Genomic DNA, 15674 nt, shown 5'->3' with positions numbered 1-15674 from the left:
TATAAAGATATAAAAAGCTAACAACCTTTAAGTAATGTACTTGATTGCACTGGAGATGAAATTCTCATAAGTCTTTGTCTGAGAATGAAAGCATGCCTTGAGCCCCATGAAGTAAAGAAACAAGTCTTCTCTCCGAACCTTGCCCCAGAACTTGAAGCCTTCCCTTCAACAACCATAATCATCATTCAGAGAGGACTAAATAAATGAGGGTTGCTTGCTGATTAGAAATTTTACCAATCTCAGAGCCTCAGATTTAGCACACATCAGGAAAATAGCATTATTCTGTAGCTTATCAAGTAATTTTGAAATGTGGTACCAATAACATTATTCACTAATTGTCAATGTCTTTCTCTACAGAAATCTGATAGTCATATGCAATCTTTTCAATGAAGGTCAAACAAGAAGAAACAGTAGTTGTACATGAGGTACATTTAAACATTTTTAAATTTTACAAGTGGCTAAAATTTCTACTTCCCTTATAGGTTATTTTTGTTGGAAGAAGTGCACCCACTCACTTTTTTCCATGATCACTCTTGACTGGGGGTCAGGTTTGATGGCCGAGTTTGGGGATATAAAGTATAAACTTATATTCTCAAGGTGATTGCTTTCCTTGGGGGGAATCAGGTAAGGAAATAGCTGTGGTTACAAACTGTTAAGTTCCTGAGAACTGCTGTGGGTCAAGGGAGGCTTCACAGATCTTTAAGATTGCTAAGATTTTGTCATGGATAAGACTGTAAATGAAACATTAGGTAGGGGGACAATATCGATAAAAACAAAAAATTATGGATAAATATTATAACTTAATAGGGAGCAAGTAAAATGTGTGGTATGTGTGTTAACTTCCTCAGGACTTCAGGAACAAAGGACCAAAAGCTGTGTGGCTTAGAGCAGCAATGTATTGTCTTACACTTTTGGAGGTTGGAAGTCTGAAATCAAGCTGTCAGCAGGGCTAGTTCTCTCCGAGGGCTGTGAGGGAGCTGCAGTTCAGGCCTCCCACCTAGATTCGGGTGTTCTGCAGGCAGCATGTGGTATCCGTGCTTTGTAGATGCATCACTGTGATCCCTACCTTTATGTTCCCCTGGCAAGACCTGTGTGCAGCTCTATCTCCATGATTATATTTCCCCTTTTTGTTAGACAACAGACATACTGGATTGGGATTCACCCTAATTTATTCATTTTTAACTTGATTACCACGATAAAGATGCTATTTCCATAAAAGGTCACATTCTGAGCTACTAGATGCTAGGGCCTCACATATCTTTTGGGGAGGACATAATTCAACCCATAATGGTATGATTATGGCCATAATACATGAGAAGGTAAAATGTGTAAAGGGGAAATGGATAAGAGCAGAGGCATGGGTCCAGGAACACAGGCCTAGGTGCCTTTAAGATAATAACTAAGCAATCCAAACATGTATTCCAAACATTTAAAATATAAGTAGGTATGTTCTAAGGATAGAGATCAGTACTCTCTGTAATTTAAGAATTTGGTTCTTTGTCATTAAAGATTATAGATGAAAGAATGTGAGACTTACCACTTGATTTTTCAATCAGTGTCTCTAGTCTGAAAGAAAATTTAAATTTTTATTTCTATAAAATAATGCTATAAAAATAATTGAGAATCCCAGAGGTGGAGACATTACAAAAGTTGATTCAACTATTTAGAGCCCTTAAAATGAAATAGAAAGAATTCTGGAGCTCAAAACATTATTTTTTCTTTCTTTCAAAATAATTATACATTTAAACTTCCACCATTTGACTCTTTGCAGCATATTCATGATGACTCTCCTCTCTAAAAGTCTGCCTTTTCTCCCAGTTTGTCATCTCCTCTTGGCTTTATTTCCTGCTTCAGACACATTAATATGCTTAATTCCCATGACTCTGGCAAGCCTGTCCTGCATCCTCTGCTAATCTGCCTTGAAGTCCCCGGTGCACGAATGACTCTGCCATCCAGTCTTCCCTCCCACCCCCAGGCTGCTGAGTGCTGGGGGTTTCCTCCGACAGCATTCGCGGGGTTGGTGCCCTTCCACGTATGGCTTCCAGACGCAGCTGAGCTCTCCACACTGCCCTCCAAGTCAGCAACATAAGGCTGCTCAACATGAGGCTGCTCTATTTTCTTTTCTATGCCTTGGAAAAGCCTTTCTAGAATTTCACGGCCCCCTCAACATCTCTTCTCCACTGCTGCCTAAGGAACATATTTAAAACTTCACAGAGAAGTGTGAGTTTTTCCAGGGTTCCCTCGCTCTACTTCCTTTTCACCTGGCTTCAATTAAGACTCAAGAATTCACAGGTGAACATGCTTTCTCACCTCTCATTTTGGAGGTAAGAAAATGTTCACCTCTCTTCAGCAAGTCTAATTCATACATTGGTGACCTGACTCTTGTTTCCTCTCTTGGACTTTGTCCAATCAGCTACCTACTCTTGACATTTTCTCTTTTCCTCTCAACGTCGTCTTTTGTACCAAGCTACAAATATATTCATGTCTCTCACATTAAAAAGTAAATAAATAAACAAAATTTCCTCCCTCATTCTTTGTTCTATTCTAGGAATACCTCCAGGTATCTTCTTTCTTTTTCTCAGGGAAAAGATAAGCAAGTGATCTCTCCCTCTGTTGTATTATCTCCCACCTCCCCTGTGTTATTCTTATACATATTGAGGTTTGGACTGCTGCTCTAATCACACCTGAAAATTCTTAAATTTTTAAAAATTCTTTTATTACTTAGACACTGGGAGTCTTCTATTCTCTCCATCTTAAGAACCTCTCATTTGTGTCTGAAGACACTAAGTACTGAATCTTTTCCATCTTTGTGACTGTTCTCTTTTAACCTAATTTTTTCCCTTTCTTATTTCTAACTTTTTATAGAGTTGCACATTTGGCTAGCATCTTCACACTGTGGATACCTTAATTAGTTCAAATATAACTGATATTTGCCTGGTACACATATCAGCAAGCTTAGCTCAGAACTTTCTGATTCCTTGATATTTGATTCCAGACACACAGTTCAGATGTTCACTCAAAAGCTTCCTCTGGGTATATCTTAACACAACCTTCCCCAAGCAGACCTTCATTAGCTGTTCCTTCTCCTGTTCACCAGGAGAGCTCTGAGAGAGAATCACTTCCAGGCCACTCACCTAGATTCTGGTGGTTTCCAAGCCAGAAATTTGGATATCATCTTATACTTCTTCATCACCCTCTACTCCTATGATTAAATAGTTGCTGCTGTGATTAAATATGCATCACTTTTCACTGGGCTATTTTAATAGGCACCAAACAGATTTTTATATTTGTTATTTCTTACATGTTTAACAAGATGAATGTTAACTGTTCCCTTTTGCCCTTTTCTTAGAGGGTAATAAAAGCCTTCCCTCCTGATTTAGCCACTTCCTAGATTTGTTTTTTTCTTTTTCCTTTTTTGACTATAGTGAGTCAGAGACCCATTGGAAACTCCTTAATCAATAAAAGTGATGTATAATTTCTTTAGAAAAATGCATACTTGCCCATGCACACAAACTCACATTGTTGTAATGATTTTAGGGTTCCTGGATTTCCTGGGATCTGCCCAGAAATCCCAGAGTCCAACCCAGTTTCTTGCTACCCTACGGACAACACCTTCATTAAGGCTGAAATACTTATAGTACCCCCTACAGGCCATGTAGTTCCTTGCTTCATTCACTTGTAAAGGATAAAATCTGCTCACTCACTTTCTGTTAGCCGAGGGGCACCTTTTTGCTTATTCTCATCTTTTCTTCATACATACAGGTTTGGGTTATTTCAACTTTATGACCCTATTGTATATGCCTTCTCTCTAAGGTAAGAGAATAATCCAGGGTAAATAATATAATAGGACTAAGAAGCCTTGGTTTCAGAATGCCATAAGTATGCATGGTAAAAATGGACATATTTGGTAAACAGTATACTGTCCCCTGACCCAGTTACTGTTACTCAAACTCAGTTTGAGGAGGAAAAAAATTTTTTAGTCAAGTTACTACAATCAAGGATTTATGATGGAAGTAGAATTTTAATTGGTTTTAAAGACTATAGGGGATTTGGGAATAACCAGATTAGAGGTAGAAAAGAAGACAAGCAGGCTGGGGATATAGTTCAGTGGCAGAGTCCTTGTTTAGCATGTGGGAGACCCCAGATTTGATTCCCAGACCAGTGAAAGAACAAACAACAGTAACATACAAAGGATATGTGAGAATTCTACTTGTACTACATTTACTAAACTGCTTTGAATCTTAAAAATTATGACCTTGGGTGCATAATTGTAACATTGTATTAATCATAAAAATTATCACTCAATTAATGTGACTTATTCTTTGATCTGTACTCTTACTTATTAACTGTGTGTGTGTGTGTGTGTTTGTGTGTGTTTTAATACCTGGTGAACTCATTTTTCCCACTGTCAGTTCATCATTATATTTACTGATTTGTAAGGTTTGGATACTGTTTCATAAAATGAGATTTTAGGAGAGCTAATCCTTTGGGAACCTCATCAAGAAATTATTCTGTGGGCCAACAGGTGTGGTATAAGGGCTCTGAAAATTCTTCGTAAAGAAACTTCACCTGTTTAACCTACTATTTTACCTCTTAACCATAGAACTGCCTTTTCCATAATTGCTGTTGATATTTTAAGGAACTATTTTCTAGACTTTGAAAAATTATAATTAATTATAAGTATTAGTTATACTAATAACTGATTGATCTGCCATTCACTATCTTTACAAACAGAACTATTCTTTAAGCACCCAAAATAAGTTGTTTTACTTTTTTCTCTTATATTAAAGAGTAGTTTCCAGATTACCCATTTTCATAGGTCATAAATGTATTATAAACAGTGGTTATTAGCATATTGTAAGACAATTATTATATTCTAAAAATTCAACTCATAGTGCCTTAGATATTTTGGAGCCCCAAGGACGAGTAGATTTCAAATGGTGTTCTACTTCTCCATTAATTTGAGAAAATTGAGTCCTGGAGAAGTTTAAGAAATTTGTGAATATAAAAAAGGGAGTCTATAGTGGAACCACAGCTTAAAAGTTGATCTCTTGAGTAAGAATCCTATACCTTAATTTGCTTTCTACTTTATTCCGTTTGTCAGGAATCCATTTATAAATGATTACACTGACCTTGCTTGTGATAATAGTTGATATTTTTCATGACTTAAATTTAGAAACAGAAGCTGGATTTTACTTAGATTTCCAATTTCAAATGCATACTAATTACTAAACATCCTTGGATTGACATTTTGCCTAATTGAGAACAAAAGCTTTAAAATAATTTAGAAATCAAGTTGTAACATTCAGAAGAAATGTTTTTAAAAATATGACTCTTAGAAATGTGCTCTCATATCAGAAATGTAAAGTGAATGTAAGATTCTTCTTATTCTTCTTTGGTTGTTTAGTAGTTCATTTAATAAAACGTTTCCTACCAACATGAAACCATCTTGGGGATCAAGTCATTAGGAGAGCACAGCAGATCATGCTTATTAGTTGATTCTAAGAGCTCTGTGGTTTAAGCATAAGTTTGTTGTTGTTTTTCCCCCAAGGTAGAGGCATTTCCATGTGTTAGGAAATATGGACTTCAGAATTTGTTTCCATTGTGCCATACGTATTACCTCCTACTTCAATGACTTCCCAAAATTAGAAGTTATGATACCTTTAATCAACTATAAAAAAATCTTGAAAATGAAAAGTATACTCTACACTTTCTTCATTAAATCTCATTTTATTATTAAAAATGCCAGATAACACAAAATTTGGTAGTTGTCAAGGTACAAAAGCATGTGTTTCTACAATTTTTTACTTACTTAAGGTAAGTATTTATATGTAAGAAACTTCTTTATGTGCAGGAAACACATCTAACCTTTCAAGGTTAAGCAAATAATATACACAACATACGACACTTTTACTAGACAACATTAAATGCAAAATAAAGGTCTAGTATATTTAGCTCCTACATGTCTGCAACTTTATCACAATGTGAAAAATTAATGCTGCAATGTCAAATGTAAAAAGAAAATACATAGAATAAGGTATATTCTCTAAAGAAATATACATTCAGAATATTTAATCATTAATAAATCCTTATGTTGAGAAATCATGTGTGTAAATTATTTTTTACTTTTGTCTTTAAGATTTTCTACTCTCCCCTGGCCCTCTTCATACCACCTGCTGTATATGCTGTTCATCTTCAGTTCAATCTCCTCTACCAATTTTGGATCCATACTGAGGTAACTTTTTTCCCCTTAAGTTTTATACCTAAAGAGCCTGAAGTAATGTCCTGGAAATCCACTAGCCACTGATTTATTGTGTAAGAAAAATCTTTGTCTGCCTACTTTAAGGAGAAACATCTGTTCATTTTTATTCCTTTTTTTCTGAATATATATTGCAAAGTTTATAAGAAGCAATGAGACCAGTTGGTCTCAATTAAATAAAACAATTTTTGAACTATTAAGTACCAAAACATTTTAATGCTATATTCAATACAATATCTTCCTGTATTGCAGTTTATGAAACATTACTAAGAGATCTTGAAATTCATTTCAATTTAGAGATATTAATTTATATACATTATATATAGATATATATTTATATGTTCCTATACTGACAGATCTATAGATATCTCTATAGATCTATCAGTAGGAACTTCTTGAAAACTCCTTAGAAAAAAATTAATATTTATGTAAATTAGGAAAATATTTTTATTGAAAATCTTACTTTAATTATATAGTTTAGGTTTTATTTAAAGGCATTCAATATACTGTTAGGGATTTATTTCTCCCTTAGAAAATTAAACAAATAGAATTTTTTGGTTCTTCTGGGGTATTTCAAATTGTCAGACTTGAATATTTGCAGATAGATCATTAAGCAACTGTTTGGTTTATGAACTATTGTACTGATCATGTTGTTAAGTATCAAAAATCACAGACCCAGAAAAATTCCTACTTATACACATGAGAGCCCTTTCAAGCATTTGGTATTTATTGGAAGCCTTTTGAAGTTACCATAGGAAGCACATTGACAGGTGTTGCAACTGGTTGAAAAATATCACAAATCACAGCTGCATGAAATGCCAAATCTTGATACAACAAAGAGCATTATTTCATTAATCTGCAAGATTTCATGCTACTGTTTTGCTTGGAATGAAGAGACTGTTACCCCACTTTGGACATACATGGCATTTTTTGAAGATCTCTCATGAAATCCAATTGTGTTTTATGATAGTTGACATACATCAAACAGTCAATACTACAACCATCTGAAAGAGTTGTTGAGGCCAATTCTGACTCCAGAGGTCAAAGACCAAATTTGTTTAAATCAGTGGAGGGACGCTTTCTCATGATTTACATGTAGGGGTTAAAGGAGAATTACATTTTTATAGCAGTTGTGCCCCAGGTCATGCCACGTGTTGGGTCAGGAATTAGTCTGGATACAGAACAATGGTGCCTAAGTAACTTCCATCTTTTCCTGTCTCTCAGAGACGTCCCTAAGAAGGATTTCGGTTCCATCTCCTGAAATGGAAAAGGGGGAGTAAGGTAAAGCAGTGGTGAAAATTCTTTCTTTTAAGCTCAGAACCTCCAGGTGGCTTCATTTCCAGTTCAAAAGCAGTGCCTTAGAATCTCTCCCTTGTGCTGTATTTCTTATTTTTGAAAGCATTTTGCCCTGTATAATTACAACAGTTGAGCGACATGGGAGGCAAGAAGACTTTATGAAAGTGATTATTTGGATCTTCAAAATTTAAGTTGTGAATGCATCTGAGATTTTTTTTTTTACAACCGTGTGATTATGTTAGTTTATTTTATATAGTAGCCACCATTTTTTTTTACAAATGATAGAATTCTTCAGGAGTTAGAATTAAGATATTTTTTCATAGTGGCGGCTTTTGGTAAATGGAATACAGAATTGGAGTAAGGAGAAGATTTAACTTTTTTTTTTTAAATTTTCAACATGTGTTAGCCCTACTTTTTCTAATAATGCTAATACCCATATTAGGAAATCAAAATAAAGACTGAAAGCAATTACCTTTAGTATAGGAAAATATCCACTTTATGACTGGAAAAAGTATCAACCTGAGTTACTTGCACACTGTTTAAGGTCAGGTATTCTGGATGTGGCTGACTATGCACAGAAACTACATGAGTAAGCAACGGGCATGACAGCGCTGGCCAATAGGCTCTGTGTATTCCTAAGTGGGTGCTCAGTTCTTTCCCTCCATGAAAATCAGTTTTCACTCTCAGGGTAAACTAGTCTTAAGGTGGTATTTATTTTCTAAAAGAGTGAAGAGGAAAATCGTTTTTCCTTTCTATCAATCAAAGTTAAGATGAGAGGAAGGAAAAAGAAAAACAATTTTAAGTCATGTTTTCAAAAGATCGTATATAGGAAGAAAAAAATGGGTCATTTAAACAAATTGAATAGTTTAAATGTTTACTGTTAGGGTATTTGAATGGAGAATCAAAAGACTCTTAGTACCATATTCCTTTTTGAAAGTTACAAAACATCTGGCTTCAAACTATAGTCATTACTTAATTTTTTGACTACATTTTATTTATTGTTCATTGATCAAAAGTGTGTGCAACACTTATCCAATTGTACTGTTCTTGTGAATTTGCTAAGTTTAGTAAAAGAAATATTTTATCTAATATATATTTTAACTTAGTAACTATAATATTTTGAGCGTTTGAGATGTTATTTGAGTGTTAGCTGATTTGACAAGGCGCAGTAATAATACTAACATTAACTGCTACCTTTGATCAGAAATATACTATCATTTTTCATGTATATATCACATAATGCTTGAGTAGTGAAATGTTGTAACAAAAAAAGTCATAAAGCTTTGGTATTGAATATTTGAATCAAATGATTTGATAATTTTTATAATGCTAAACTGAAACCCTAAATGTAACATTATGCAAATATTATAAATACAATGAATAATCTCTGTACATTGATATGAATAGATTTCTTAATAAATAAAAGTATGTATTATGTGCTATATATTTTATATTCTAATATTTATGCTAAAAAGGGATAAAACTATATATTTTGCATATTCAGATATACATAAAATGCCTTTTGAGGGACATACAGTAGCCATTTCTTTTCCTGTAGGAGAGGTAAATGAGAGAACTAAGAGACAAAACTCAGAGTAAGATGTTATCATTAATTTTACCCATTTTAATTTGAGTAAAATGAGAGCTTTGTATGGTGTAGTTTCTTTAACAATGATACTGAGCAGCTGTGACTTTGATAAATAGAAATACTGAATTTTGAAAAATTTTAATTTCTCATTTTTTTCTTTATGTTTTTAAAAATATTTTTTCTATTAAATTTTTAACTATGGCAAACTCTGAAAGATATTCTCCTGGGATATTTTTTGGAACCTTTAAAGTTTTGACTTTTACCTTTAGGTGTATAACATAGAATTCACCTTTAGGTCTGTGATATACTTGGAATTCAATTTTATATATAGAACATGGAAGGGAACAAGATTCATTATTTCTGTGCACATATCCAGCCACTCCCAGAACCATTTATTTGGAGATAGTTTTATTCATTGAATGACTTTTGGTGTCTTTGTTGAAAAGAAATTAAACATATATGGTTGGATCGATTTTTACATTTCACTTTCTTTCATTGATTTGTTTTTCCTTATATCAATCCCTTATTTTATTTATTATTATAACTTTATATTAGAATTGTTATATTGTTTATAATTGTTATATTATTTATAATAGGATATTATTATTATAATTGTTATATTATTTATTTATACTTGATACAGTTGGTAAAATAATTTGTTTAAAATCAACTAGAATTTTTTTTTTGCAAAATTTTATACTCGTATTTTTCTTTTCTGTATTTATGTCACTAATTTCTTTTTTTTTTTACTTAATGCTCTGTCAAGGAGCTATGTAGTACTGTTTGCTTGTGTATGTGTGTGTGTGTGCATGTGTGTGCATGCATGCAAGTATTTTGTGGTATTTCTGGTGATTTAACAGACATTCTATCCTAAATTGATATAAATACCACACATCATAAATGTAATGATCTTAAATCAGTATAATTCTATTTATGCCCTCTCAACCTTTTGGCTAGTGTCCTTCCATTAAAAAATCCTCACCTAGGATAAATTGCAAAATATTTTTATTATTCTTAATTTAATAAGTTGATTGTTTTTAAAGAAACAAAATAAAAGAATTAGTCTTTACCATCTTTTCTAATGGAGGCTTGTACCAAGTGTATTCAAATGGTATTTTTCCTAAGAGGTCTTCATTTTTCTTCATTTTTAGATATTTTCCTGGCTATAGAAATCATAATATGCATAAAGAAATCTTAATATATATGTGTGTGTATATATATGTATAATTTTTTTGAGGGGGACATACTGGGGTTAGAACTTAGGGGCATTTAACCACTGAGCCCTATTTTGTATTTTATTTAGAGACAGGATCTTACTGAGTTGCTTAGTGCCTTGCCTTGGTTGAGGCTGTGTGATCTTCCTCTCAGCCTCACAAGCCATTGGGATCCAGGCTTGCGACACTGCACCCGGCCTTAATTGATATTTGTTCACTACTTTTTTTCAGCATTTTAAAGAAGTTATGCCATTATCTTTACACATTCATTGTTTCAGATAATTCAACGGATATTCTTCTTCTTCTATATGTAATGTGTCTTTTTCCCTCTTAGCTGTTTCTAAGATTTTTCTTTTCATTTTTGACTTTGCTTTGTTTTACTGTGATGTTTCATGTGTATTTTTTCCATACATTAAATAGATGAGACTGCACAGCTATGTACTTTTGAAGGCAAATTTGGGAACAAAAATCTGGTCATTATTTCCTTAAACATTGTTTCTGTAGCTTTCTCTTTCTCCACTTCTCTTCAGACATTAATATTATTAGACTTCTTGATGTGGCCTCAGAGACCAATTATACTGTTAATTTTTTAAATATTACATTTTCTCACATTCATTTTTAAAAGCATTAACTTGTCTTCAAGTTTATTTATCCTTTACCTGCTCTCTCTAATATGCTACTAAGCCTATTTAGTATAATTTTCACATTAGATACTTTTAAAATTGTAGAATTTCAGTTTATATGTTAACAATTTTCATTTCTCTGCTGAAATTCTGTCACTCATTGCAAGTATCATTTCCTTTAGGTTTCAATTATAGTAATTATTTTTAAGTTCTCGCTGATTCCAATATTTGGATTATGTTCAGATTTACTTCAACTCTTTTTTATTTTACTTTTTTTCTTGGTATATATTGCATTTACCTTTTTCTTCGTGTATCTAGTAATTTATTTTCATTATATGCTAACTTGATGGCTCATTTATTGTAGAGATTCTAGATTCTGTGATGATCCTCTGATCAGTTTTTTAAAAATTTTTATTCTAGGAGGCATTCAAATAATAGGCTAACTAGTCTATATTTTGGAAACTTTAATTTATGTTTTGGCATTCATTGTCTCTAGTCCTAAAGTGTCCTTATCCATGGGGGTCTAAAATATTAGGGCAAGGCCTGTTTTATTTTTATTTATTTATTCTTTAATGAAATTCCTGAGTTATTCACAAAGGCCCTGTCATTTGATTCTAAATTCTCTTCTTGCTAGCCTGAGGCAGCAGTCAAAATTTCTGCTCAGGGGTTTTCTGACTTTTTACCTCGCTTACTTTCCATCAAGTTCCCCAGTGTCAAGTCCTGTGCAAGAGCCAGCCAAGGTTTGAGGGAATGCATATCGTGGTGGTTCCCTTTGTGTGGTTATTTCCTTTCTGAGATTTCCCCCTTTCAATTTACAGTTACTTTCTTACTTGCAAACTTTGACCTCTGGCTCCTAATCTAGTAAAACTGGCCCTTTTTGAGTTTTACTTCCCTTTTCGCAATCTGACCTGCCTTAAGCCATTCTAACAGGATTTTACTGTGAGAACTCTATGTGCAAGGTACACTGCCCATTTAGTGATCTAGTTACCAGGCTATGAGGAAAACAAATTCTTCAGCACTCCATACTCAAACAACAGGTCCAGCCAGATATTTTATCTGAGAACAAATTTGCCACAGACTTAAACAGTAAAGTTCAATAAAAACTATAATGTAGGAGAACTACAGGGATGCAATGTGCAATCCCACTCCTCAGTTTATACCCAAAGGACTTAAAATCAACATATTACAGTGATGCAGCCACATCAATGTTTACAGCAGTTTAATTCACAATAGCTAAACTATGGAACCAACCCAGATGCCCCCAAAAAATGAATGGATAAAGACAATGTGGTATATGTACACATTGGAATATTACTCAACCTTAAAGAATGAAGTTAAGGCATTTGTGGGTAAATGGATGGAGATGGAGAATATGATGCTTTGTAAAATAAGCCAATCCCCAAAACCCAAAGACCGAATGTCTCTGATATGCAAATGCTAATTCAAAATGGGATAGGGGAGCTAGGGAAAAACAAAGTACTTTGGATTAAGCAGAGGGGAGGAGAGGAGGTGTGGGGTAGGAAGGATAGTAGAATGGATCAGACATTATTACCCTATATACCTATATGATTATATGACCAGTGTGATTCTACATCATGTTCAACTGGAAGAATGAGAAGTTAAGACTCCATTTATGAATGATGTGTCAAAATGAATTTTACTATCATGTATAACTAACTAGAAGAAGTGAAAGAATAAAAAGTTTTAAAAAATTTTTAAAAAGTGTTGCTCTATAGCAGCAAAAACAATAGTGTGGTAGCAGCATAGGCAGAAATGTAGGCAAAATGACTCCTAAGGACACAACCAACAGAGTGTTTTGATTACTGTCCTTCCCAAATTAGTTTCCTAAATGTTTGCGAGTGTTTTTCTAGTCTCCAAAATCTTAATGTCTACTCAAAACATGGTCATGTGTAAGGATTTTTTAAGTAGTTGTATCATTTTATCATTTTAATACTTTCAAGAAAAATACATATTTGTGACATGAATCTTAATGTACAGTTACAGAGAAACATTTTCAGTTTATCTTATTTCTGTAGCTATTAGTTTGCCCTTTGTGTAGGTGGGAAAGGTATTGCATTCATTAAGTCAGCAAATATTTTTCATTAACAAATATTTACTTTGTGTAAAGATAGGGAGACATGGAAAGAAGTTCTTGAATATTTTACATGCTATGGTTATGAAAACAAATTTGAATATTAGAAGCACTCAAATAATTCCCTCATTATTTTTTGATCAAGATAAACTACAAATAACAATACCATTATTATAATGTAAACTGTATCTTTCCCTTTGTCATTTCTGGTGTTAATTTTCTTGAGTTGAAATCCTGCCTTCCTTTGCTACTCTGAATATGTACTTGTAGTTTTCTTTACCTTCCTGTATCTCAGTTTCCTAATACGTAAAATAAGCCATCACAATATATAGCATTAAGGATTAAAAATGATGGTTTATGCTCCAGTCTAACAAGTAAAATAGTGCTTGGCATATAGAAAGTACAAACAAACGTTTTCAGCATTATTTGTTATTTTTTCTTATAATAATCATCTTTTTAATTTTTTAAAATTTATTTTTAGACTGCATTTTGATTCACTGTGCATAAATGGGGTACAACTTTTCATTTCTAAGGTTGCCCACAATGTAGATTCATACCATTCATGTAATCATGAATGGGGTAATGATGTTTGTCTCATTCCTCCATCTTTCATACCCCTGTTATTTTTTTTTGAAAACTAGATATCTATATTATTGTATGCAGTTTATTAACCATTTCTAGCCACCATCATGATTATTTACATACATTTTGTGGCATAATTACAGCCTGTATTTTAATAGAAATTGCTCAATAAAAATAAACAAAGTAGGACTTGAAACTTAAAAATAATCAATGTGCAAATTTACTTGAGAAAAATATGTATGTAAATATGAGTGTGAGATTATGATAATGAAGTGCAGTATTTAGTATTGTTTTCCTAATTTAGAAACTGATTAATATACAAACTATGAAATTTGACAAATTAAATACTTCATTAAATATTTCAATTATATCCTTCAGACATTTATTCAATCTCTGTTGCATTCCTAGTCTTGTATATATTAACAAGGACAAAAAGGATTGAAGGGTAGAATAATGAACTATAATATTCTCCATAAAGGAAAAGTTGTTGATAATTGAGGGGTGTACAAAACCAAAAACCTAAAACCAAAAGCAGATCTGAAGTTTAGGAGAACAGTTGCTCTCATTTCATGCCAAGAATTCTGTTACATGTAGTTGTCATTGTCTGACAGGTCCCAAGAAATATTTGATGAGATGCCATTTGTATTTTTCTACTTATTTTAGTTCATGCAGCATATACTTGTCTAGCACTCACATTTTTCAGAAAGCATCTTAAGTATTTCAACATATGTGACCTCCCTATGTCTTTATTACAGCTCTTTGGAATAGGTAGTAATACTACCTTCAATCGATTATACTAAGTAGCTTGCCCTGGGTTACATGATCGGTAAGTGTCATAGTGGAATTTTCCTGCAGGAAAAGTAATCAGACTCTAGATATCTTGCTCTCATCCCTTATACCATGCTGCTTCCCTCCAAATAGCACATCTCAGGTCTTAACATTGTTACAAAATACCCACCATGTTAACCATCCAATATGTGCCAAGTAAAAAAATTCACTTAATTCCCACAGAATAATTTGAAACACTAAAGATGAATCCAATTCTTATGGGTTATAAATAGTGAATTTAAGTTCACATTATTTCAATAATGGGCATTTAATTTAAGGGTATATATAGTCATTCATACTGCAGAAAGTTTTTCATTAAATGTAGTAGAACAACTTTCAGATAAATAGAATTTTTATATTCACCAAACTCTGTATGCAAACACTATCATTTTTAAAAGCTAAGAATATTGATATTCTGTGATTTATTTAATGTAACAATAGTTGGCTTCAGAGATGACTTTTTGAGCTTTACTCCTCTTGCACACTTACTCTTTAAGCAATATATTTATCTGGTTGCATTTCATTATATCACAATGAATGAAATAGAGTAGAGTGAAAAGATCAAGGCCATTGATTAAGACAGAGCTCAGTTTTGATCCCACTGTACCAAACAACTATGTGTACTTTGTACACACCTGTTGCTCCTCCTTAAAATCTAACCTATTTTCAGAAGCCAGTCCTGGTGCAAATCCTTTGATAATGTTCTGTTGTTTATTAAATAAAGACAAAATTTCTTGCAGTTATATATTCTTTATATGCTGTGTTCAATGATAACACACCTAAAACTACATCTTCTGGGCCATTCCATTAATTTTCATTCTGTACTGAACTGCCTTTATTTGTGTTAATAATTTATATTAAAATACAGATCACATTAAAATTATGTCACAAAATATACACAAATAGTCATAATGATGTCTAAAAATGGGTAGTAAATTACATATAATAAGCAAAACATCTACTTTGCAAAAAGATAATTACAGCAAATAATACAGCATTTTTTTTTTACTTTCTTTGTGTAAAGCAGCATTCTAATTGTTAGACTGAAACATAAACTAGACCCATCTCAAATTCCTTCACTCCATAAACCGTTTCCTCTATTAAAAGCAAACCCCTACATAGCTCAGTCCATGTGTAAATCCTTGTCCTGAGTATTTTACATGCATAGTGAACTCTCTGTTTCCTTGGGTTC

The 15674-nt window shown here is 33.0% G+C and overlaps 1 protein-coding gene across 3 annotated transcripts in view; it reads left to right on the top strand.

The window, feature by feature from the left end:
• The window catches only part of AGMO (alkylglycerol monooxygenase), a 196009-nt gene that overhangs the window by 138137 nt on the left and 42198 nt on the right, over positions 1–15674 (top strand). For 2 of the 3 annotated variants that reach the window (XM_079151906.1, XM_079151905.1), the window contains exon 6: positions 6140–6235. The exons of the other annotated variant lie outside the window; for it this stretch is intronic. In XM_079151906.1, coding sequence (XP_079008032.1) covers positions 6140–6235 — 96 coding nt within the window. The remainder of the gene's footprint in view (positions 1–6139; positions 6236–15674) is intronic. 3 annotated transcript variants of the gene reach the window in all.

The sequence above is a fragment of the Sciurus vulgaris genome (genome assembly GCF_902686455.1).
Source record: "Sciurus vulgaris genome assembly, chromosome: 8".
In the NCBI taxonomy this organism is placed as follows: Eukaryota; Metazoa; Chordata; class Mammalia; order Rodentia; family Sciuridae; genus Sciurus; species Sciurus vulgaris.
The sequence above is the reverse complement of the archived record's forward strand: the minus strand, read 5'-3'. Positions and strand labels throughout refer to the sequence as shown.